The sequence below is a fragment of the Spea bombifrons genome, chromosome 5 (assembly GCF_027358695.1).
Source record: "Spea bombifrons isolate aSpeBom1 chromosome 5, aSpeBom1.2.pri, whole genome shotgun sequence".
NCBI classification, from domain to species: Eukaryota; Metazoa; Chordata; class Amphibia; order Anura; family Pelobatidae; genus Spea; species Spea bombifrons.
Window position 1 is genome coordinate 91,288,349 of NC_071091.1, and position 20,798 is coordinate 91,309,146.

At 38.6% G+C, this 20,798-nt stretch overlaps 1 protein-coding gene across 1 annotated transcript; it reads left to right on the forward strand.

Moving 5' to 3' along the window:
- Positions 1-1,298: 1,298 nt before the first annotated feature.
- Positions 1,299-17,037, forward strand: STMN2 (stathmin 2). The gene is made up of 5 exons (XM_053467575.1): positions 1,299-1,449; positions 11,681-11,776; positions 13,322-13,494; positions 14,735-14,926; positions 15,528-17,037. The coding sequence occupies exons 1-5, from the start codon at positions 1,431-1,433 to the stop codon at positions 15,585-15,587; spliced, it is 540 nt and encodes a 179-aa protein (XP_053323550.1). The 5' UTR covers positions 1,299-1,430; the 3' UTR covers positions 15,588-17,037.
- The last annotated feature ends 3,761 nt before the right edge of the window (positions 17,038-20,798 follow it).

Genomic DNA, 20,798 nt, shown 5'->3' on the forward strand with positions numbered 1-20,798 from the left:
AGCTTCAAGCATTGGCGTCAAAGAGATCCAGTGTTCTCCTCCCTTCTTTTCAACATATAACTGTTTTAATCCCTTGAACGAATCACAATGAACAAGGGAAAAGAAAAGAAAACAGTCTGGAAGCATGATCTGTACCGATCTACTATAACGAGCACTGTATAGATGTGCAGAACACCTATCAAATATACATTCACACCATGTAACAGGATTCTGGATGATCACTGATGACAGTGCAGGATCCAGGGTGTGGTCAGGGACCTGCTGATTGAAACAATAAGCCGAGCTAGAGAGCCAGCATAGTCTTTAATGTTATAATTAAAATATGATGTTTTATCAGCAATAATATTTTTCACAATAACAATGTATTTAATGGATACACTAGTTTAACCCTTATGTCAAAAATGTCTATTTCTAATATGAACTTCTTGGACACAAAAGATCTACAGGTCTACAATCCAAAAAATGTGGATTATCTAATGCTCCTTATAGAATGATCCTTCTAAATTCACTATAAATCCTCTGCATGATGGAAAATCTGTAAGAAGCCACTAGAAGAGGGTGAAAGCAGACAAAGGCTGTGTTTGCTGCGCTGAGAAGGCATTGTCCTAGAAGGTGCCTCCTATCACTATTCCACTTTAATTGCTGCTTTTTTCTAGAATCATTCTTTTAAAGGCATTTACTATTATGTCATACATATATATTTTTTTAAATACCGTTTTTTAATGTATTGTGCTAAATAAAATGTAGGTAGACTAAAGAGGCTGGGCTTCAGTGCAGAACTGCAAACCCAGAATCAGCCATCAGCACCAAGGACAGCTCTGCTGAATTTAAAGGTCATTTGTGAGACTGAAGAAGGCACGTCTCCGAAATAATGCATATATATGTGTAAAGAACCTGGGAAAGGAGCTGGCACAATACTAGAATCTACTCATATATGGCTATTTTATTATATACAGTAAATAGATGATCTAAAACATATTACTGTAATTCATTATTCATACCCAGAATTGTACAATATCAGCACTGGCATTTTGGTAAATTGTACAAAAAAAAGTAACATCCTATTTCATTTTCAACATTCTTTTTGCAATGCATTGTATGTGGACTGTACCACTTAAAAAGGGGGGTGGTTTTATTTCTAAAGAAGATAACTAAGTCAAGCTGTATCATTGCATTTTATCTCCAAACCCTATTGGTAGATCAATATTTAATGCTTGGAGATTGAAGCTCCAAGTGAGTCATATCAGGGGACTGCTGGAGCCAATCTGCTTCAACCCAGGGCTGCTAATTATTCATGGGCTCCTGCCTCTTGGTCTTTCTTGTGCACAGCCCCACACTGCTGACTCAGTGCCTTATTTAGTCTCCCTCTCCACTGCTGTAGTTGGACCTTTTGCATTCACAGCCTCTCAGCATCTGCATATATCCCCATCATGGCTAAAACAGCAATAGGTAAGAGCCTCTATATTATGCATTTTGGGCTAAATTTGCTTCTTCTGTTTCATGCAATGGATTTACAGCATGCAATTTGTAAAAAGGGAGTGTTTCAACAATGCAACAGCATTCAGCATCCTTTCAAAAATCCCCAATTATATTACCTTGGTGTATCTGTAAAACATACTTTCAGTGTACATATATATATATATATATATATATATATATATATATATATAATTATTTAGTATAGTAAATGGGTGGTTAGAACTGAATAGATTTACATTATTGCATCTGAAATCAAAGGAAGAGGCACTGATTTGTAATATAAACGCAATATGTTGTATTTAAACAGTAGATGCATTTCTGAAACATTGTATAAAAGCTCAAATTGGTAAGAATTGTGTGCTGGACACGCCCAATGCATTGATGCACATAGATACCTTTATACACGTCTATAGAACTGCAAAGCAATGGATGATTCAGTTTCTTTCATTAATACACTAATATAAACGTAAATATGCTTTTATTCCTTGTAATTATAGTGTGTATTTTAGAGTGTAGGGATGGATGAGAGAAATATACAAAGGATGTATGGTCCCCTCACTTCTATATGGCAAACACTAAAGCACAATGCAGGCAGACCCCACCCATCTGCCTCCTGTCTAGATCACAGGCAGCTCACTGGGGAGCCTTTCTCCCCTCTGCTATCAGGCATTTCTCTATAACACCAAGGTACAATGCTTTTTAATACATTCTCCCCTAATTTTAGTTTTTTTTTTTAAAAAATAAAATAAATAAAAATGTGCTTTTTAGTTACATTTGTTAAGATCAATATACCCATTGATCAAATACCCATTATTTTAAGTTGATTTGTGGTTTATCCAAATACTAAAAAAAATCTGAATAATTATTAAGCATCTTGCTGACAACCAGAATTACTAAATATGATGCTCTGTGCTTGAGGCTTTTTTTTTGTTATATCCACTTTATATATTTCAATAGAGCTATGTATTTGTAACATACTTATTTGTAAATAAAATAGGAAACACATAGGCAATCAAAATATTTTGTCTAAAAAATAGTCAATATTCAACTAATGGCATGGAAGCAACATTTATTGCTTCACTAGTGTATGCTTCAAGTGATAAATATCCTAATCCAAAAGCAGTCCTTGATTAGATTACAAAAGAAAAAAATGAGATTTAAGAAGAGATATTCTGGCCCAGGTTCCATAACAAGATAAAAAAGATGTATCACTGTTTTTTTCATCTAATTTATTCCAATGCAACCTATTGGATGATTTATTTTATGAAATAACTTGTGATTTTTAACCTGCATTATATCCAGCCTTTATACTCTGAATTACTGTGAGCATTGTCAGGAACCTGTATGTGGGTTAGGGAGGATATATTACCTCCCAGGCAAGAGCCAGTGATTTCTTTTATCTCACTGGTAACCTCAGAGAACTGGTGGTAACCAGTGATGGTCAGAGGTCATAATGACAGCTCTTAATGTAAATTAAAGGAAACTGGAGCTATGGGAGACTGGCCAGCCCTGCAGTGTTAAACATACCATCCCCTCCCTACTGCAGCAATCTGGTAATCAGTATTGATAATTTGTAGTCTGTATGAAGGCCACACTTATAAATTGTCATGCTGTGTAATTCTGTCAATAGGTTTGCATATGGTCAATCATAAATTGATCAAGATGTATCAAAGGGGCACTTAAAATCAATGCTATCAATGCTATTGCCCATTAGTGTATACTGATACAATATTGATCTGTTTTTATAGCCTAAATATATTTGTATACATAACAAATACATCTTTTAGTATATAAAATTATATAATAATATATTATGGAAATATTTTATTTATCTGATTCCTTATTTAAATTGTCATTAGTATAACTATTTTTTGAAAGAAACTTTTTTTTTTAATATGACTTATCAAAATGTATGTCACCATTTGTATACAAGATCTAATGCCTTTGTTTCCCAGTTGCTCCATATAAAAGAATATTTCTTAGTAGCTAAAGACATGCATAATTTACAAATAGGGTTAGGATGCTCCTTTTCAGCCATTGATGCCATGGATTTTACAAGAAATGTATTTTTTGCTCTTGGGAGTATTACAGAGTGGTCTTCATCAGCACCAACAGAGAAGACCTGGGCCAACTACTGCCACCTAGTGGCCAGAAGAGAAACATAATGTTTAATGGATGTAAAAGTACCACTTTTGCTTGGGAATTTTAGGACTAACTACAGGGTCAGCTGTCGCACTAAAGACCATACAAAACCTTGAAACCCGCAGGATTGTATCAAAATCCTAATATTTCAAGTGTTAACCTACACTGAAGAATAGAGCTGTACCAATTTTTTTGAATGATTTCTCCTACACTTTATATTTATTTATCATTTTGGTAGAATACCAACTATTAGGACAATAATCAACAAGCCAACATCTTTCTACTGGCTGTATTGTATCTTAAAAGCTACTTTTATTGGACAACTGCTGAATTTGTAATTATAAAAAAATAAGAAGAAGCATAATCAATTCTCAAAATGTAAAGATTACATATTAAACATATATGTATACTCATATAAGTCATATACTTATAAAATATTTTTAAAAATAATTTAAATTATAGAATATAAGTACATGTATACAAGTTTAATCAAAATTGTTGGACATTTCACTTGAACTAGTAATTTAACATTTCAACTTAATTTAGGCATATTAAAAATGACCATAATAAGCACACATGGGTTAATAGGAAGGCATGTGGACCTTAAGCACACTACCCTTCTAGCACAGTAAGTTTCCTGCTGCCATAACCAGCAGAACGGCTCTACGCGAGATGTAAATGCACACATTTAAGTCACTTATGGAACCTCTAGCAATATTATGAAATCTGAAACAAAGCTATAGGACACACCCAACTCAGCGTTACAAGATCGGTTTAGCTCATCAGACATAGAACACTATATCTGAGATTCTACTGCAGAGAATTTAATTATTGGTATTATTATTCATGTATTATAAACCACCCTTATTTAAAACAGTAGACAATTTATAAAACTGAATTCACTCTCATTTTGCACTTTTCATACCACATGTACTAGTGCTGCATTTACAACGGCATTTATCAACAACGGGTAGCCAGCTGATCGCATTCGGGATGGTAGCTGCGCATTATGAAATCACGATTTTTTCTGCCCAATTCTACCTCATCTAGATCATCACAGTTATGAACATTTAAGTTCCAATAGCAAATAATTTCAAGTGAAATCATACTGAATATTCAAATTCAGATAGATTAAAGAACAAAGGCGTATGCAGGGAAAAAGACAGAGTGGATAGACCAGTGAAAGGATAATATATCAATAAGTTGGAAAAGCATAATGCCAAAGCTTCAAATTTTTCTTGGTATAATAATTTGTTTCCAGGTAGTGCCACAGAATATCATTGAATTGATTGATTATATATATATATAAATCATTTTGGTTCTGAAAAAAACTGGTATTAGTGTGAACCGCATCATTAGTTCAATTTAAGTCAAGGCTTAGTCTTGCACAGGTTAGATTTGCTTTGTCAGGCATAGGCAACTATGGCACTTAAGCTTTTCTTGGCTTTGCCTTCCAATAAGTCATTAAGTAACAGCTTTATCATGATGGGAGGGGCGTTATGAAAAGATGGATAAGAGCCAGGGCTTCATCTGGGTGGATAATGGTGGTTGGTAGTGTGATGGCGATAACACGCTTCCATCTAGTGATAATAAAATAATGCACTATAAAACAGGTTTCTGAAGCATCACCAAATGGCCATGCTAGTAACCGAAGAGTCAGTGACAATTTTTGATCCTCTGAATTAGCTAATGAAAGGAGCACCTTAAAGGATAGCACACATCATTTTACTATCCCTCTTAAAATTAGCTTAATACGCCATATCTAGTAACCCTATATGAAAAAGTCTAGGCTCTGATCTCTGTTGTTTAGTATCTGCATGGCCTAAAACATTTATCAGCATCCAGATATACATACCAACATATTACCTAATCAACATATGTTATAAATTACATTTAGAATTTTACATGTTATTTTACCCCAGCACGCCAGTTATTTTCATACATTGCTTTGGCATTTATAATTAAACGTATGAAGTGCCGGTGTAGGTGAAATCTACGTGAAATATATTCTTGATCGTAAAATATTTATGTATTGAAGGTTTAATTGTTGAATGCATATTATGTCACCACAGTTGCATCATCACCTTCACCAATAGATATATAGATAATAGATATGATAGCGACATAACTAATAGATAGAAAGTATAGTTTGGGCTTATGTTTCTTTTATTATAGCTTTAGCTTTCGTAAATAAATCTCGGGCAATAGTTTGACAGGGAGCTCATCTTAATAGTGCTAGGCCTGAGTGTAGTCAGTGTGAAATTTAGAAAATGCATACAAAATACCTCATTTTCTTCTGGCTAAAGGACATAACTCTTGGACTATTGGCTATTTACTATTTATCACATTTATGTAAAAGATCCAAACCCTGAGATATATATATTTTTTTTCTTACAGTCTTATATGGTCCTTAGATTTAGAAAATACTAAGAAGAAACTAAACTATTAGAAACTAATGGGTTTATTATTATCTTTTATTTATTAGGCGCCAACAAATTACGCAGGTCGGTACAAATAGGCAGTTAACACAAATATAACAAATATCCATTGATAAATACAGACACAGGAGATAAGAACCCTCCTCGGGGGCTGCCATCTAGCCTTATGGTATTTTTACTACAATTCCTGACAGGAATGGTGGGTTTACGAGGGCCTCGCGCCATACAATCTAAGGGAGTAGTATGGGTAATTCAAACAAAAGGAGGTCTAAGTGTATACGAGGTCTTATCAGTAGAGCCACCAGTCTGCTCGTTGCTATGACAATAGAACCATTCTGCTGCGGATGGTAGGTTTAATGTAACAGCTTCCTGTCAGTAGCTGTAGGGGCTAATAATACAGCGAGGGGGTTTAAATATGCATGGGATGGGCATTAAGCTATTCTGAGTCTAAGACAAGACCAAGTACTGATCAGGAAAAAATAGGCTGACTAGATTGGGCTAATGGTTCCCATCTGCCGTCAAATTCTATGTTTTTATGTTTCACTCTGCACCAGAATCCCTTTTTGCGATGTCATCAAATCACTAGGGTGTAGACACACGGCAGATCTTCATTTTCTTATTTTCTCCTCACCTTTGTAGGTTGTTAGAATTATAGTATAGAAGACCAAACAGATTATTAACACATGATTTCTAAACTAATTACATGCTATTTGTTTTAAATACTAGGGCAATAAACACCACATATCACAGCCTTCTGACATTTAAAGGATCCTTTACAATTGTATATGTTAATTGCATTATAAAATTATACACACAAAGACATCCAGGCAAGGAGAAGAAGAATGTGAATGTTTAAAAAAAAACAACTATTTGTGCAATCAATGAACAATTATTATTATTATCTTTTATTTATATAGCACCAACAATTTACACAGCACTTAATACAATACATATATTCAAGGGGTCTGACAAGACGAGAATTGGCAGACTAAGACAAACTGATGCATTAGGTGGAGAGAGCCCTGCTCGCAAGCTTACAATTGCCGTAATCATTTTAGAACATGGATTCCTTACCTTAATTATATTGAACATTTAGTCATCATGATTCTGGGGCAGATTATTTGTGGAATTCAGCTGACAACAAAACTAAGTGACATTTGGATCCATTGCTCAATTCTGTAACAATGACCTCTGTTTCAGAATATGAAATCAGAAGTACACTATGTGATCAAAAGTATGGGGACACCTCTCCTAATTATTGAGTTTAGGTGCTTCAGCCATACCCATTGCTAACAGGTGTAGAAAATGACGGACATAGACAGCCATCTCCATAGAAAAGCATTGGCAGTGGGATGGGTAGCACTGAAGAGCTCAGGGCATGGCTGTGTTCCTCTGCAAAGACATGATTTGATGAGTTTGGTGTGGAGGAACTTGGGTGACCCACAATGAGCCCCAACCTCAACCCCATTAAACACCTTTGGGATGAATTGTAATGCCAATTGTGAGCAAGGACTTCGCATCCTTCATCGGTGCCTGACCTCACAAGTGTTATTTTAGAAGAATGGGCACAAATTCCCATAGAAACAGTGGAGGCTGTTGTACCCATAAGGAGTGGCCCAACTCCATAGTAATACCCATGGTTTTGGAATGGGATGTCCAACAAGCTCATATAGGTGTAATAATCAGGTGTCTAAAATATTACACCAACATAATATGAAGTTTAATTGCATTTTTTGTTATTCCTTTATCCTTTAACTTAAAACCGTGAGACTCAATCCCTTCTGACCTTTTGGTTGGAAACCATAAATGTTTTCAGAGTAGAATTTGAAACACTCAGGTGTTATGATGATATATGGCATTGTTGGCATTTTACAGGGCTGTACCTTAAATAGGGCAAGAGCCACAAGGTGAGGTGCATGCTTAAGCCCCTCGGTGGCAGTACCCCAATGCCAACATGGACCTCTGTCACTGCCACAGACACCAAAAGTCCTTGTTATGGCTTTTGTATGTAATAGTTCTAATCCTATATTTGTGAATAATGTTGTCAGCTTGTATTGTGTCTGTTAGTGTATAATCATGGTTCATTTAAATGTGTATAATTATGTCTAGGAGTGTCTCTAGCCATTGTTAAAATGTAATGCAAGTGGTATATAAGTGTATATAGCTTTGATACATATCATTCTATTTGCGCATATGTTAGAGCCATTGAATGTATTAGTACAGCAATGATTTATTATCACTGCACATATCGGTATATTATTTCTTTGCTTTTATATGCTAGACTAAAGCTCAATACTAACTTACTTGAGAAACAATTTAGTCTCAAGTTTCATTTGATAAATGGATCAGCTCCATTTAACTTAATATATTTGTCTGGCAGTGAGTTCATTATGAAGGGTAAGCCAGGGGCAAATGGATCGCTGTTGCATTACGTCTGTACCTTGCAGGCTGATCGGGTTTGATAATCAAATTCATGTTGTATCACCAAGAGCACATGCAGAAATAATGAGAAATTGCAGTGCCATGCGGGTTTTATTCCTATCATCTTTTAAATCTTGTAGCTTTGCAAGTGACATATCTGGGTTAACCCTCGGGACTGCGTGCACAGCTTGTGCTCAGCGTGTGTGCCCTAAAAAAGGCTTCTTAGATAATTACGCATCTATAACTCGAGTAGGGGGTGTAGATAGCTAATCAACGGCAACAAGAATAATATTTTCATGAGATGTAGCTCAAACAGAACAGATCATGGTTAAATATATATATATATTTCTATCCTGGAGTGAGTTGGTAAGTCTGTGTCAGGACCAGTGGGGAGGAATAATCATGCAGATGCTGAAAAAAGACATTCTGATTGTTTTCTTCATGATATACACATTGGGAGGGGGCTTAATACCACTAAATTGCATGTTTTATTTCATAAACATCACAATGCAGGTTTATTTGCTGCGTGGAACTGTAAAATGTAGGATTTAGGAAAAAATTTTGCTTTAAGTATATATTTGACTTTCTTAATTTAATTTTACGAGTATGAAGTATGAAAACAAGCTCTATTTATGAGACGTTAGTATCATTGGACTGAAGCGGTGTCTTCCGCTCTCCACTACACTCGATTTCACAGATGCGGTAAAACCAAGACCCATGTCCATGCCTGGTGGGGGTGCGGCGTGATACGCCAACTCTGGGTTCAGATGTTTCAACTCTTATCTACAACTCCAAAGATCATGATAGCTCCAAGAATATGGGTAGCTCTGATTTCCTTAAATGTAAAGCAGCCTGGCCTATCATCAAATTTACGGTCTGTGCGGCTACTTTCCAGGCCACTGCTGGGCACTGGCGAGGCTTTCGGCGAGACCCCGGCAAACACCTGGCACATCTTTAATATGGAAAAGAACATGGCTGCAATACAGGACAAGGTTGAAAGGTTCCAGGCTATCTGGCACCCCTTATGTAGCAGCGTTCGCCCGCGCCAAGTGCTACGGAATCTGGTTGCAAATATCTGATTTAATCGAACAAGCAATGTATGTTGTTTTGGATCGCTTTGACAGCTGGTAAAAAGCCATGAAAACCTTTAAAGAAAATATCATTGCAGAGCACTGGGAATACAGATCTCGACTAAGCCGAAAAGTCTTCATAAGCTCTGTGAGACCTCCAATGTAAACCCAGAGACAGTTTTCTGGTATTGTACCGTTTCTGAAAACCTCTTATTTTTATAATACTTAGGAACTTACAGGTGCTTTACTGAGACAAATAAGGATTGAAAATGTATAGTAATTTTATGAGAAATTGGTACGTAACATGCACAGCCCGTTCTGGGCAAAGTTGTCTATGGCCAGCACAGCCTATAACATTTTTGTCCAGAATTAGAGGGAAAAGTCTATATACCCGGATATTGTACACCAAAATTACATTACTGACTAATGCTTGCATACTCTTTCTGTTCATACCTCCCATTAGTTTGGAGGGTAGGGGGGTTCTATAGTGTTTTAGTATTGAGGTGCAAAACTGCAAAATGTCATCATCACGGGAAATGGAAACTTTACTCAATTCTAATCAGCTTCGTATATGATGAATGAAGCACTGTAGGGCACATAGGAGGTCTGGCACCTTCTGGCCTAGGGGGCATGCAACATCAAGCAACTCCGCTGCCGTAACTAACAAACACTAATACACTTACACACAAACACTACCACACACACACAAACATACACTCACAATAACACATTCACCTTGCGTTCTTCAGAGCAGCTCACACATGGTGCAAGCTGCCGCACTAATGCACATAACATGTTACATGACTCCACCGAGGGGACTGGCCCTGTTAGGAGAATAAGGATCAGCCCAAGGGAAAATTAATTGACTTCAATCTTATGGTGCCAAAAGGAGCCAATGTTTTTTTACACGCACACCAAACCATACATTACAAGAATCATTTAGTATAGCACTTCATATATTGGTTCCATTGGCCGCTAAAATCACTGTGTATCAACAGAAGGCACAGTATCACTTTGGCAGTTTTATTATCCTATCACTCTAGGCAATATTTTACTGTGGGTCATCGCCTGCTAACCTTCATTTCTTTTACCATATGGATAACGCTATGTGTTCTCTCAAACTGTGATAAGCACTTGGCCGAATCCTGCAAATTCTCTCACTCTTTGTGGGATTTTAAAGGGACCCTGTCACTCCCAATCCTAAATGTTACACCGACGTATACCATAATAATCATGTTCTTTTTATTTAATTATCAGTCAGAATAATTATCTCAGTTATGTTTCTGTTGTAGATGTAAGAGCTTCCACTGAGTCATTTTTTTGAATTTTGCTGCTGAGCAATTTGTAAGGCTGGGGATTTATATGTATGCTAAGCATTGGAGGCAATGTCCGCTGTCCAGAAAGGACACTGAGGCATCATGGGAAATCTACAGGAAATTCCTTGGCAATGCCTTTTGGCCATATGAAGACCTGGAAAATCTAAATTAAAAACAGAATAACAACAAAAAATCAGATGTTTCCTAGAATTGGTTAAATGAGGTTCTGCATGGAAATATAGAGATTTTTTGGAAATATTATATTTATCATTATATTATATATTATATTATAATATAGACATACATTTATGGGGGGGAAAGTGTGTATTACATGATAACTCATTTTAATTTCCATCATGGTATCATACAAAGACGCTGTTGAGGTAGAGGGACAATAGAGCCAAGGTTGTCCTGAGTATATTTGCCAAAGCTGGCAAGTGTTGCAAGTTTGCGGGTAGGTTTTTAAAATACTAAATGTATACAATAGAGAAAAACAGAATATTAATAGAAAGGGCCCTGCTTGAACACTTGAATATATTGTGTGTTTGATGGATTTGTGCAGTTTCCCCTTGTGCAAAATGTGAAAGTGAAAGCTCTTTGTTGAAATAGTAGTGTAAATAATCACATCTAGTGTTTGCGGTTGCAGTGTCACAAGCATTCTGAAATGAAGTTTTTACCAGAGTTATGGAGAATCTATGTCCATAACTGTTTCCTCTGTAAGATGCCAATATGTTACAATATGAAATGCTACAAAACACTAACAATTTCTCACAAATAAAACAGGGTAGCTAATGCTTTATTGTTTTTCTTTCAGCCTATAAAGAAAAAATGAAGGAGCTTTCTATGCTCTCACTGATCTGCTCTTGCTTCCATTCTGAACCTCGGAACGTCAGTGCGTATACATATGATGGTAAGTAACAATACCAGTTTCCTTCCACTATACCAGTGGGAATAAGAAAATGACTGAATCTCCGTCCCCTGTGATGCCTTATTTGCCCCATTTAACCCTATGAGCACCAGAGAGGTGCAATGTTGCACAGGCTCCCTGACATTGTATCCTGACACATATCCATGGAGCGTTAAATGGAAAGATGAGATATATTTTTGATGCCTTCGTGTTACAGTCTTCACTGTCTTCACCAGTACCAAATTCACCTGTCTGGATTTAAATTAAACTACCTCATTTAAATTCTGTTTTATAATGAAAGCCCTGAAGCTCAAACGTTGTCTGCAAATGGAGAATCGCTCAGATGTGAGATGAAAAAGCACTAGGCTTATTAATAGGGGGAAAAAAAAGAAATAAAAGTTTTTGACTGCAAAACCCCTTTGATATTTTTAGGGTATTTTATTTATTTTTTTTACTTTGGGAATATGCTGTAGAAAATGCAGCTCTGAAAAAGCCCCAGGGGCCCTGGGTTTTATTTTAAAATGTAAAAATGTGTACATCAAACACCAGCCAGTGGTATTTTCATGTAGGATACTGCCCTAGGCCACAACTTTGTAGTATAAAAGGCCAGTGTCAGGGGAAATCTGTGATCTCTTCAATCTGCCTATTGAGCAGAAATGTGCAGGGTAAGCTGATTGCCCAAAATGGAAATCTGCCCCAGTAATGTGGCAGAGCGGCTGCTACCTCCCAGACCTGCTGCCCAAGGTCTTGTTGGATTTTCCTGGAAAAAATTCTACCTTCCTAGGGCTTCAAGTTATCGCATTAAATTTCTGCATTTGGTCAGGCCCACACCCCACACATGTTCTTTCCACACGCACCCTGGGGCTGCCTACCAACTACTCCCCATCTGCCTACTTTGCACCACTATAAATGGTTAATGGGGCTAGTTCACCCTAAGTATGACAAGCCCTGTCGCTTACAGCCTCGCCTTTTTCAACCTCCCGTAAGGTGTTAGGAGAGTGGGAGCTTCAAGCAGCCAGCCCATGTAATTTTCCAGGTATCCTACCCTACCTTGTTTAGAAATTCTCGCTGGACCACTCAAACTAGGTATTAAACAGATTTAGTAGTAAATACTTGGGACCCATTATAAACATTTTCAAAGCCCAAACTGGATGGCTTTTTCCTGGAAATAATATTTGCTCCTTGGACTGATTGCACAGCCTCCGTGATTGAAGCAGTAGAGGTAAGTAATGGGCAGAGGCTGGGGTGCTGCTCTGGGTAAGGCCTAGATTTATTTTTTCTAGATCCTTGTGTCAATATGTACAATTCATACATATTGTCAAGATTCACAATCAATTAAATCCCCTTACCGGCTGAATTTGTTAACTATTTGGTTAGACCTCTGAGATGATCAGACATAAGTGTCTACCAAAGTTCGCTGCCAAGGTTACCATTGAGATTATTGTAAACCAGGCAACATTTATTTTCTTTTGAAAAAATAGCTGGTGCTTTTTCTGACAGACAAGTCAATGATTAAATATGTCATGATATATATTGTTTTAATTTCAGATATGGAAGTCAAACAGATCAACAAGCGCGCATCTGGACAGGCTTTTGAGTTGATCTTGAAGCCACCATCTCCAGTCTCAGAAGCTCCTCGCACCTTGGCTTCTCCTAAGAAGAAGGATGTGTCTTTAGAAGATATCCAAGCAAAGTTGGAAGCTGCAGAGGAGAGGCGAAAGGTATTTTATTTCTTCCCTGAAATTGACAAATTTCTGATCTTATAGTCTTGCAGTCAAATAAATTATCCTCCATTGTTATTTTTTTAAATCAATGTCCATCAACATGCGTTTTAACTAATGTATTGTAAAATAAAAAGTAATTATAACGACATAAATTCATATAGTGCTGCAGAATTAATAACTTGTTGGTAGTAGATATGTACAACCTATTTCTTGGTGGTGGAAGCTTCTGCTGTGTACTTTTTAACCATCTTAGTACACAAGGTCCCCAGGGATGATTTTCATCACCACATGGCTGCCTTCGAGTTGCTCCCTCACAGCGTCTCTTCTCTTGCTCCGCCCAGGAACAAGGCGGAGTCACGGGAAGTGATATCACATCTGACTCCACTTTGTTCCTGGGCGGAGCAAGAGAGGAGACACTGTAAGGAAGCAGCGCGAAGGCAGGACCCGCCTCCCAATGCAGTCCTCTAACTGGAAGCATTGATGCTTTGTTATTCTTAGTCTAAAAATGTAGTCCTTCTGAAAAATACCCCCTTTAATCATGAAAAATTTGCCTAATTCATAAATGATATAGAGAATGGTTAATAGTCATTAATATCTGAATAGAGTTATTGGTGAAAAGTGCAAAATTACTATCTCAATAGAATGTTTACCTAAGTCCCCAAGACTAAAACAGTCTCAAATATATATTTGCAGCAGAAGCCCCTAAAAGTTATATTACCATGTGCATTTTAAGAAATGAGAATGCTTTTAATGATATGGGTGCCTTGGACCCACCTGTGCAGGAGTACCTGCTACTACTAAACTTGGGCTCTTCCTAAGTATGGAGGAAATTTGCCAGTCACTCCTAATCTGTGTGGTAGCTGATTGGGGCAAAACTATATGCGAGGATGAGACTAGCTATCAGTTGTTGGAGGTAAGGGTCCCATGAAGAAAGGACTGCCTCAGGGACCCAAAGACTAGCAGTTGTGCAGACTGTATGAAGACTGTAAGCTCTAGAATCATAGGAGTTATACAAGTTGCAAACTCACTTTAAATCCTCAAATATTGTCTAAAGAGGTAGCAACCTTTTGCTGGGTTGAGCAATATGCTGTTCCATTTTGTGGGTCCATAGAATAGTTGCACCTTGCGCAATGGTCTGTTTTTGTCAAATTGGTATTTTTTATACTTGAAACATTTACATTTTATGCACATAACCATATTATATAATGCAATCGTCATTTTTCGTCGTTTATTCCAGAGTCAGGAAGCCCAAATCCTGAAGCAACTGGCAGAAAAGAGAGAGCATGAGAGAGAAGTTCTCCAAAAGGCCCTGGAGGAAAACAATAACTTCAGCAAAATGGCAGAGGAAAAACTCATAATGAAAATGGAACAGATCAAAGAAAATCGTGAAGCTTATTTAGCTTCCCTCATGGAACGTCTTCAAGAAAAGGTATTAGCATGTATATAATCTCACAATCTATATAGAATAGCAAAAAAACATTTGTCTAGTGGTGCAAGCTGGGTGAAAAACAACCAAGATGGTCATTTAACTTTTCTGATGCAAAACAAGGGCAATTATTCAGGTTTGTTTTCATTATTTTACATAGGAATCTGTACCTTCAACATACACAATGTGCTTATTTAACATAGAAACATATAATTTGAGGGTAGATAAGAACAATTTGGCCCACCTAGTCTGGCCATTTTCCTGATGGATTTTGCCAGTACTGTAATTGAATCCACTGCTGTCCTCCATATCATGGCGCTCCTTTGATGCTCAAAGTGTTGCAGTGATTTGTGGTGGTAGAAGTAACTTTTAAAGGGTTGTGTGTTACTGTATGTATTGGCAACATATTGACCACAATGACTGTTTGTGAACACAGACCAGAATTTTATTCCAGATGCACACAGGAATAAAGAATGTCAGTGCTTTTTCTTATGTTGAACTGTTCCTCACATCATCTTCATCTAATGATGCATGATGATGGTTGAAGGTTATTAGAATAAGAAATAATTGATGAGGCTGATGAACATTATACTCTTTTTGTCAGGAGCGGCATGCTGCTGAGGTCCGCAGAAACAAGGAGCTCCAGGAAGAGCTGTCTGGGTGAAAATATCACATTAGTAACACCTTTGCCTATATAATTATGGATCGTGCGATAACAGTATGGAAAATGTATGACATCACAAAAAAAAATGAAACCAAGACAAAAATCTACAAGAACTCATTACGGAAAAAAAAATGCAGTTTCTTTGCAGAATGATTTGCTTGATGTTTAACTAAAAATAACAATTTGGGTCTTATTTTGTAAATATTTACATTTTTGTTAAAAAATACAAGTATTGCATTATGCAAGTTATTTCATAATCTTACATGTCCTGTAACAGGCTTTTGGTGTTGTCTGTTTCCTCTAAAATGAATCTGCTGGTCTTTCCAAGATACCCATGTTTTATGATTGGATTCCCTGCCATTTTTCCTTTAATCGAACAAAATAATTCCATAAGGTAAGAGGTGGTAGGAAAGCCTACCATTTCCTAGGTGTACCGAATATTTTGTAAGCTTTACATTTTCTTAAATTGGTCTTTATATCCAAGAAGTGCAAGGATGTTAGTAGGTCAGTTGTCCAGAGAGAAGCAAATGTAGTGTCAATAAAACTACTTTCCTAGTTTATCATGATTAGACCTTTACAGTTTTCTGCGTGTAGATCTGAAGCTACCAAGCTGTAGTACATGTCCAGCTGTTCTTTAACTGCAGTTCTGATGGTCACAGAAGCTGTTGGAAATCAGCTGGGGAAGTACAGGCTGTTTACCCCAGTTGTATGTTACTCTACTTACTCAATTTGGTTTAAGGCTATTACTAAGCAAATAACCTCCTATAATCTAAATATGCCAAATTTCCTTATGATGCAAACAAATAAAGTACCTGCATAGGACATAGTGAAAGAACGCTAGAGGTAGGCAGGTGTACATTACCTGCCATGGCTGTAGATGTCCTTCCAATTTGTATAAAATGGTTCAGTTCTTATCTAGGAAACTACATCAATAATGTTGGGGTATGTTCTGGACTAGATATGAGTGTGTGAAGTTGAACACGTTCTTTTAGAAGGTGTTGCCACAATATAGCTCTTTAACTCTTTGGATGTACAATTCCCTAAAACTTTTACCATTTTATGAATGCAAAAGGACATCGGGAATTGTCGCCCAACAACATCTTGATGGCTATTCTTTCACTACCCATATTTCATATGTTGCCTCAACATGGTATCTTGTTCAATTCAGGGTTCAAAGACGTATATTTCCTCAACAGTGCCAGGATATCTTTATAAGCAAAAAAAATGTTGTTTTGAACAAATGCATAGGGTCAATTAAACAGGGTGCACGTGCCAAGTATGACGTAATTAAACAGCCAACACACCTAAACATAGCTGGAGTTTTTTCAAGTTGTCCCTACCCCATGGGAGTATCTGCCTGCATATTCTATTCTCCATTAGTGCTATTACCTGTATGTCATTGTGAGCAAGCTGTGATTAATAAAGAACTGGGGTTCTGTGAACTAATAAATGTTCAGACTTTTTATTACTGATTTTGTGTTTGAAAACATCTGACATCATTATTTAATAATTTTACCATTCAGTACACTAGGTTTTTTTTTACATTTAAAAAAAAATTAAAACAACAATATGTATGTATAAGAAAGTCACGTTGGGCTGGATTCAATAAATCTATCACAAGAAATTAAATAACAATCATGACATAGATTGAAGTGGAAATATATGACATAAACAGCCAGGATACCTCAACCCAGATTAATTAACTGAATATAAAAAAAATGAAACAGCGTTTTTTTTCATCTCAGTCTACGTGAGGATTGCTATTCATCTCCTTGTGATCTCTACTGAATGCAGCCCATTATGTGTTTACCAAGTGAGCAGCCATCTTAATTTCCTGTTTTGAGGATTCGGTAAGCGACACACCCAGCCATCCAGGTGAGGTAAAAGAAAACGTGATTCATCAAACCAGGCCACCAGTTCTTATGCTTACGTGCCCATTGTAGGTGCTTTTGGTAGTGTACAGGGGTCAGCATGGGTACCCTGACTGGTCTGTGGTTACCTAGCCCCTGACACCTTTCTAACCAGCATTAACTTTTTCCGCAATTTGAGCTACAGTAGCTCGTCTGTTGGATTTGACCACACAGACCAGCCTTCTCCCACCACGGGCATCAATGAGCTTGTTGCGGGTTCATCGCTTTTCCTTCCTTGGACCACTTTTGATAGGTACTGACCACTAATGTCCCAGCACACCCCAACAAGAGCTGCAGTTTTGGAGATGCTCTGACTCCGTTGTCTAGCCATCACAATTTGGCCCTTGTCAAAGTCGGTGAAACACTCCGATGAGAGACGGGTCCCGTTTGCAGAATGGTGAGCAATCAGGATGAGTAGTTGTAGGAGGAATAGTGGGACAACAGCAGGAAAGTTCAAATAGCATAAACAGGTCACAGTCCAAAGTCGAGCAGGCAGCAAACAGGCAAAGTCCAAAAAGCAATCCAAGGTCAATCCAGGCGGCGATCAGAGAGTAGTCAGGAACAAACGTGATAACGTTTGTACCACACAAGGGCTCAGATTAGAGTGAGCAGGGGATTTAAATTTGGTGCCAAACACCTGCAGCAAATAATCAGCCAATTAGGTAAATAGCTAGAGGACCCGCCCCCTAGTGTGACGTATGCTGTTGCCGGGTATGGGATTCCCGGCCGCCATGACAGTGTGCACGTGTGCGCACTTCCAGCTCACCGAGGACGAGCGAAGAACCCCTCCAGGACCCCCGCCGCACACCCCCGGCAGGAGAGACCGACGCCACGACGGCCGAGGACGGCGAAGAGGGTGATCCACGGCGGAGAGCAGCGCTGGAGGACCCGACGGAGGACACCCCCACCCGAGGAAGCGGGACGCGGGGCGGACATACGGCAGCAGCGGGACCCCTCGGACAGACTCGCCCGCGAAAGGTGACAGTCGGTCAGATCCTTACCCATTTTTCCTGCTTCTAACACATAAACTATGAGGACAAAATGTTAACTTACTGCCTAATTTATCCCACCTACTGACAGGTGCCATGATAACATGATTATCAGTGTTATTCACTTCACCTGTCAGTGCTCATAATGTTATGGCTGATCAGTAAAGCTTACTAAATTGAGATTACACATAAAGCTATATAAATGGTGGGGTCAACAGTGTGTCACATTGAACAGTCCTCCTTAAAGGGACAGTCCAGTCATCAGAAGCACTTTAATGCATGTGATAACTGCAGAGTCTCTTTGTGGTTTGTGGTGTTTTTCTTTGCAAATACACAGGGAGATTCTAAGGAATTCCCAATATTCATTAGCCCCATCACCTCTCCCCCAGCTATTTTCTACACACAACTCATACAATTAGGAAAAAATAGGATTAGCATGTTTATAATAACAACTTAAATGATGCCTACTAGGATGACCACATGCAAGGTAAGAACTACAAGGGGGGTAGGTGGTGAGAAGGAGAGGAGAGGAGAGGGGGTAGATAGTGAGAAGGGAGAGAGGGGGTAGATAGTGAGAAGGAAGGGAGAGGGGGTAGATAGTAAGAAGGGGGAGAGAGGGTAGATAGTGAGAAGGGGAGAGGGGGTAGATAGTGAGAAGGGGAGGTGATAGATAGGGAGAAGGGGTGGATAGTGAGAAGGGAGGGAGAGGGGTAGATAGTGAGAAGGGGGAGGAGTAGCTAGTGAGAAGGGGGAGAGGGGTAGATAGTGAGAAGGCGGGGAGAAGGGGTAGATAGCAGGGCCGGACTGGGACTGAAAAGCAGCCCTGGAAAAATTTGGAGAACAGCCCCATATAGTTTATCTCACGGTGAAGCTCTTATACCCACACGCACCCCTTATACACACCCGAGTCACACTATGTGCCATTCTTTTTATCTCATTATTTGTATTAAAATGCCAGAAAGCAAAAGTGTTAAAAGGCCCTAATAAATGAAATACATTACACATAATGGGATCAAAACATTTACTACTGCGAACATTTTTAGATGAAAGAGTTCCATTTTATTCAGTGGAACAAAACACTGATCACATTATTCTTCACGATATTCTGGTAAGAAACTTTTATTTCTTTATTAATTCATGTAGACTATTTTTTTCCATATTTAATAAAAGCTATGATTGAGACATGTTTGGTTTTTATTTCCTTTCATTTGACAACCTACCCCCGAGTTATGCACCTCTGCCCCCAGGCTTGCCACTCTGCCCCCCTGATATTCCTTCTAACCCCCTATATGCCACTCTGCCTCCAGAAATGCCTTATACCCCCTATATGCCACTCTGTCCCATGATATGCCTTCTAACCCCCTATATGCCACTCTGCAATATAGGGGGTTAAAAGGCATATCATGGGACAGAGTGGCATATAGTGGGTATAAGGCATTCCTGGAGGCAGAGTGGCATGAAGGGGGTTAAGAGGCATATCATGGGGCACTCTGCCTCCAGAAAAGCCTTATGCCCCCCTATATGCCACTCTGCCTCCCTAATATGCTTTATACCCTCCTATATGCCACTCTGCCCCATAATATGCCTTTTAATCCCCTATATGCCACTCTGCCTCCAGAAATGCCTTTTACTCCCTATGTCACTCTGCCTCCAGAAATGCCTTATACCCCCCATATGCCACTCTGTCTCCCTGATATGCCTCAACCCTCCTATATGCCCCTCTGCCCCGTGATATGCCTTTTAACCCCCTTTTTGTCACTCCACCTCCAGATATGCCTTTTGACCCCCTATATGTCACTCTGCACCCAGACATGCCTTATACCCCTATATGCCACTCTGTCCCATGATATGCCTTCTAACCCCCTATATGACACTCTGCCATATAGGGGTTAAAAGGCATATCATGGGACAGAGTGGCATATAGGGGGGTATAAGGCATTTCTGGAGGCAGAGTGGCATAAAGGGGGTTAAAAGGCATATCATGGGGCACTCTGCCTACAGAAAAGCCTTATGCCCCCCTATATGCCACTCTGCCTCCCCAATATGCTTTATACCCTCCTATATGCCCCTCTGCCCCATGACATCCCTTTTAACTCCCTTTATGCCACTCTGCCTCCAGATATGCCGTTGACCCCCTATATGTCACTCTGCATCCAGAAATGCCTTATACCCCTATATGCCACTTTGGCACATAGGGGGTAAAAAGGCATATCATGGGACAGAGTGGCATATAGTGGGGTATAAGGCATTTCTGGAGGCAGAGTGGCATAAAGGGGGTTAAAAGGCATATCATGGGGCACTCTGCCTCCAGA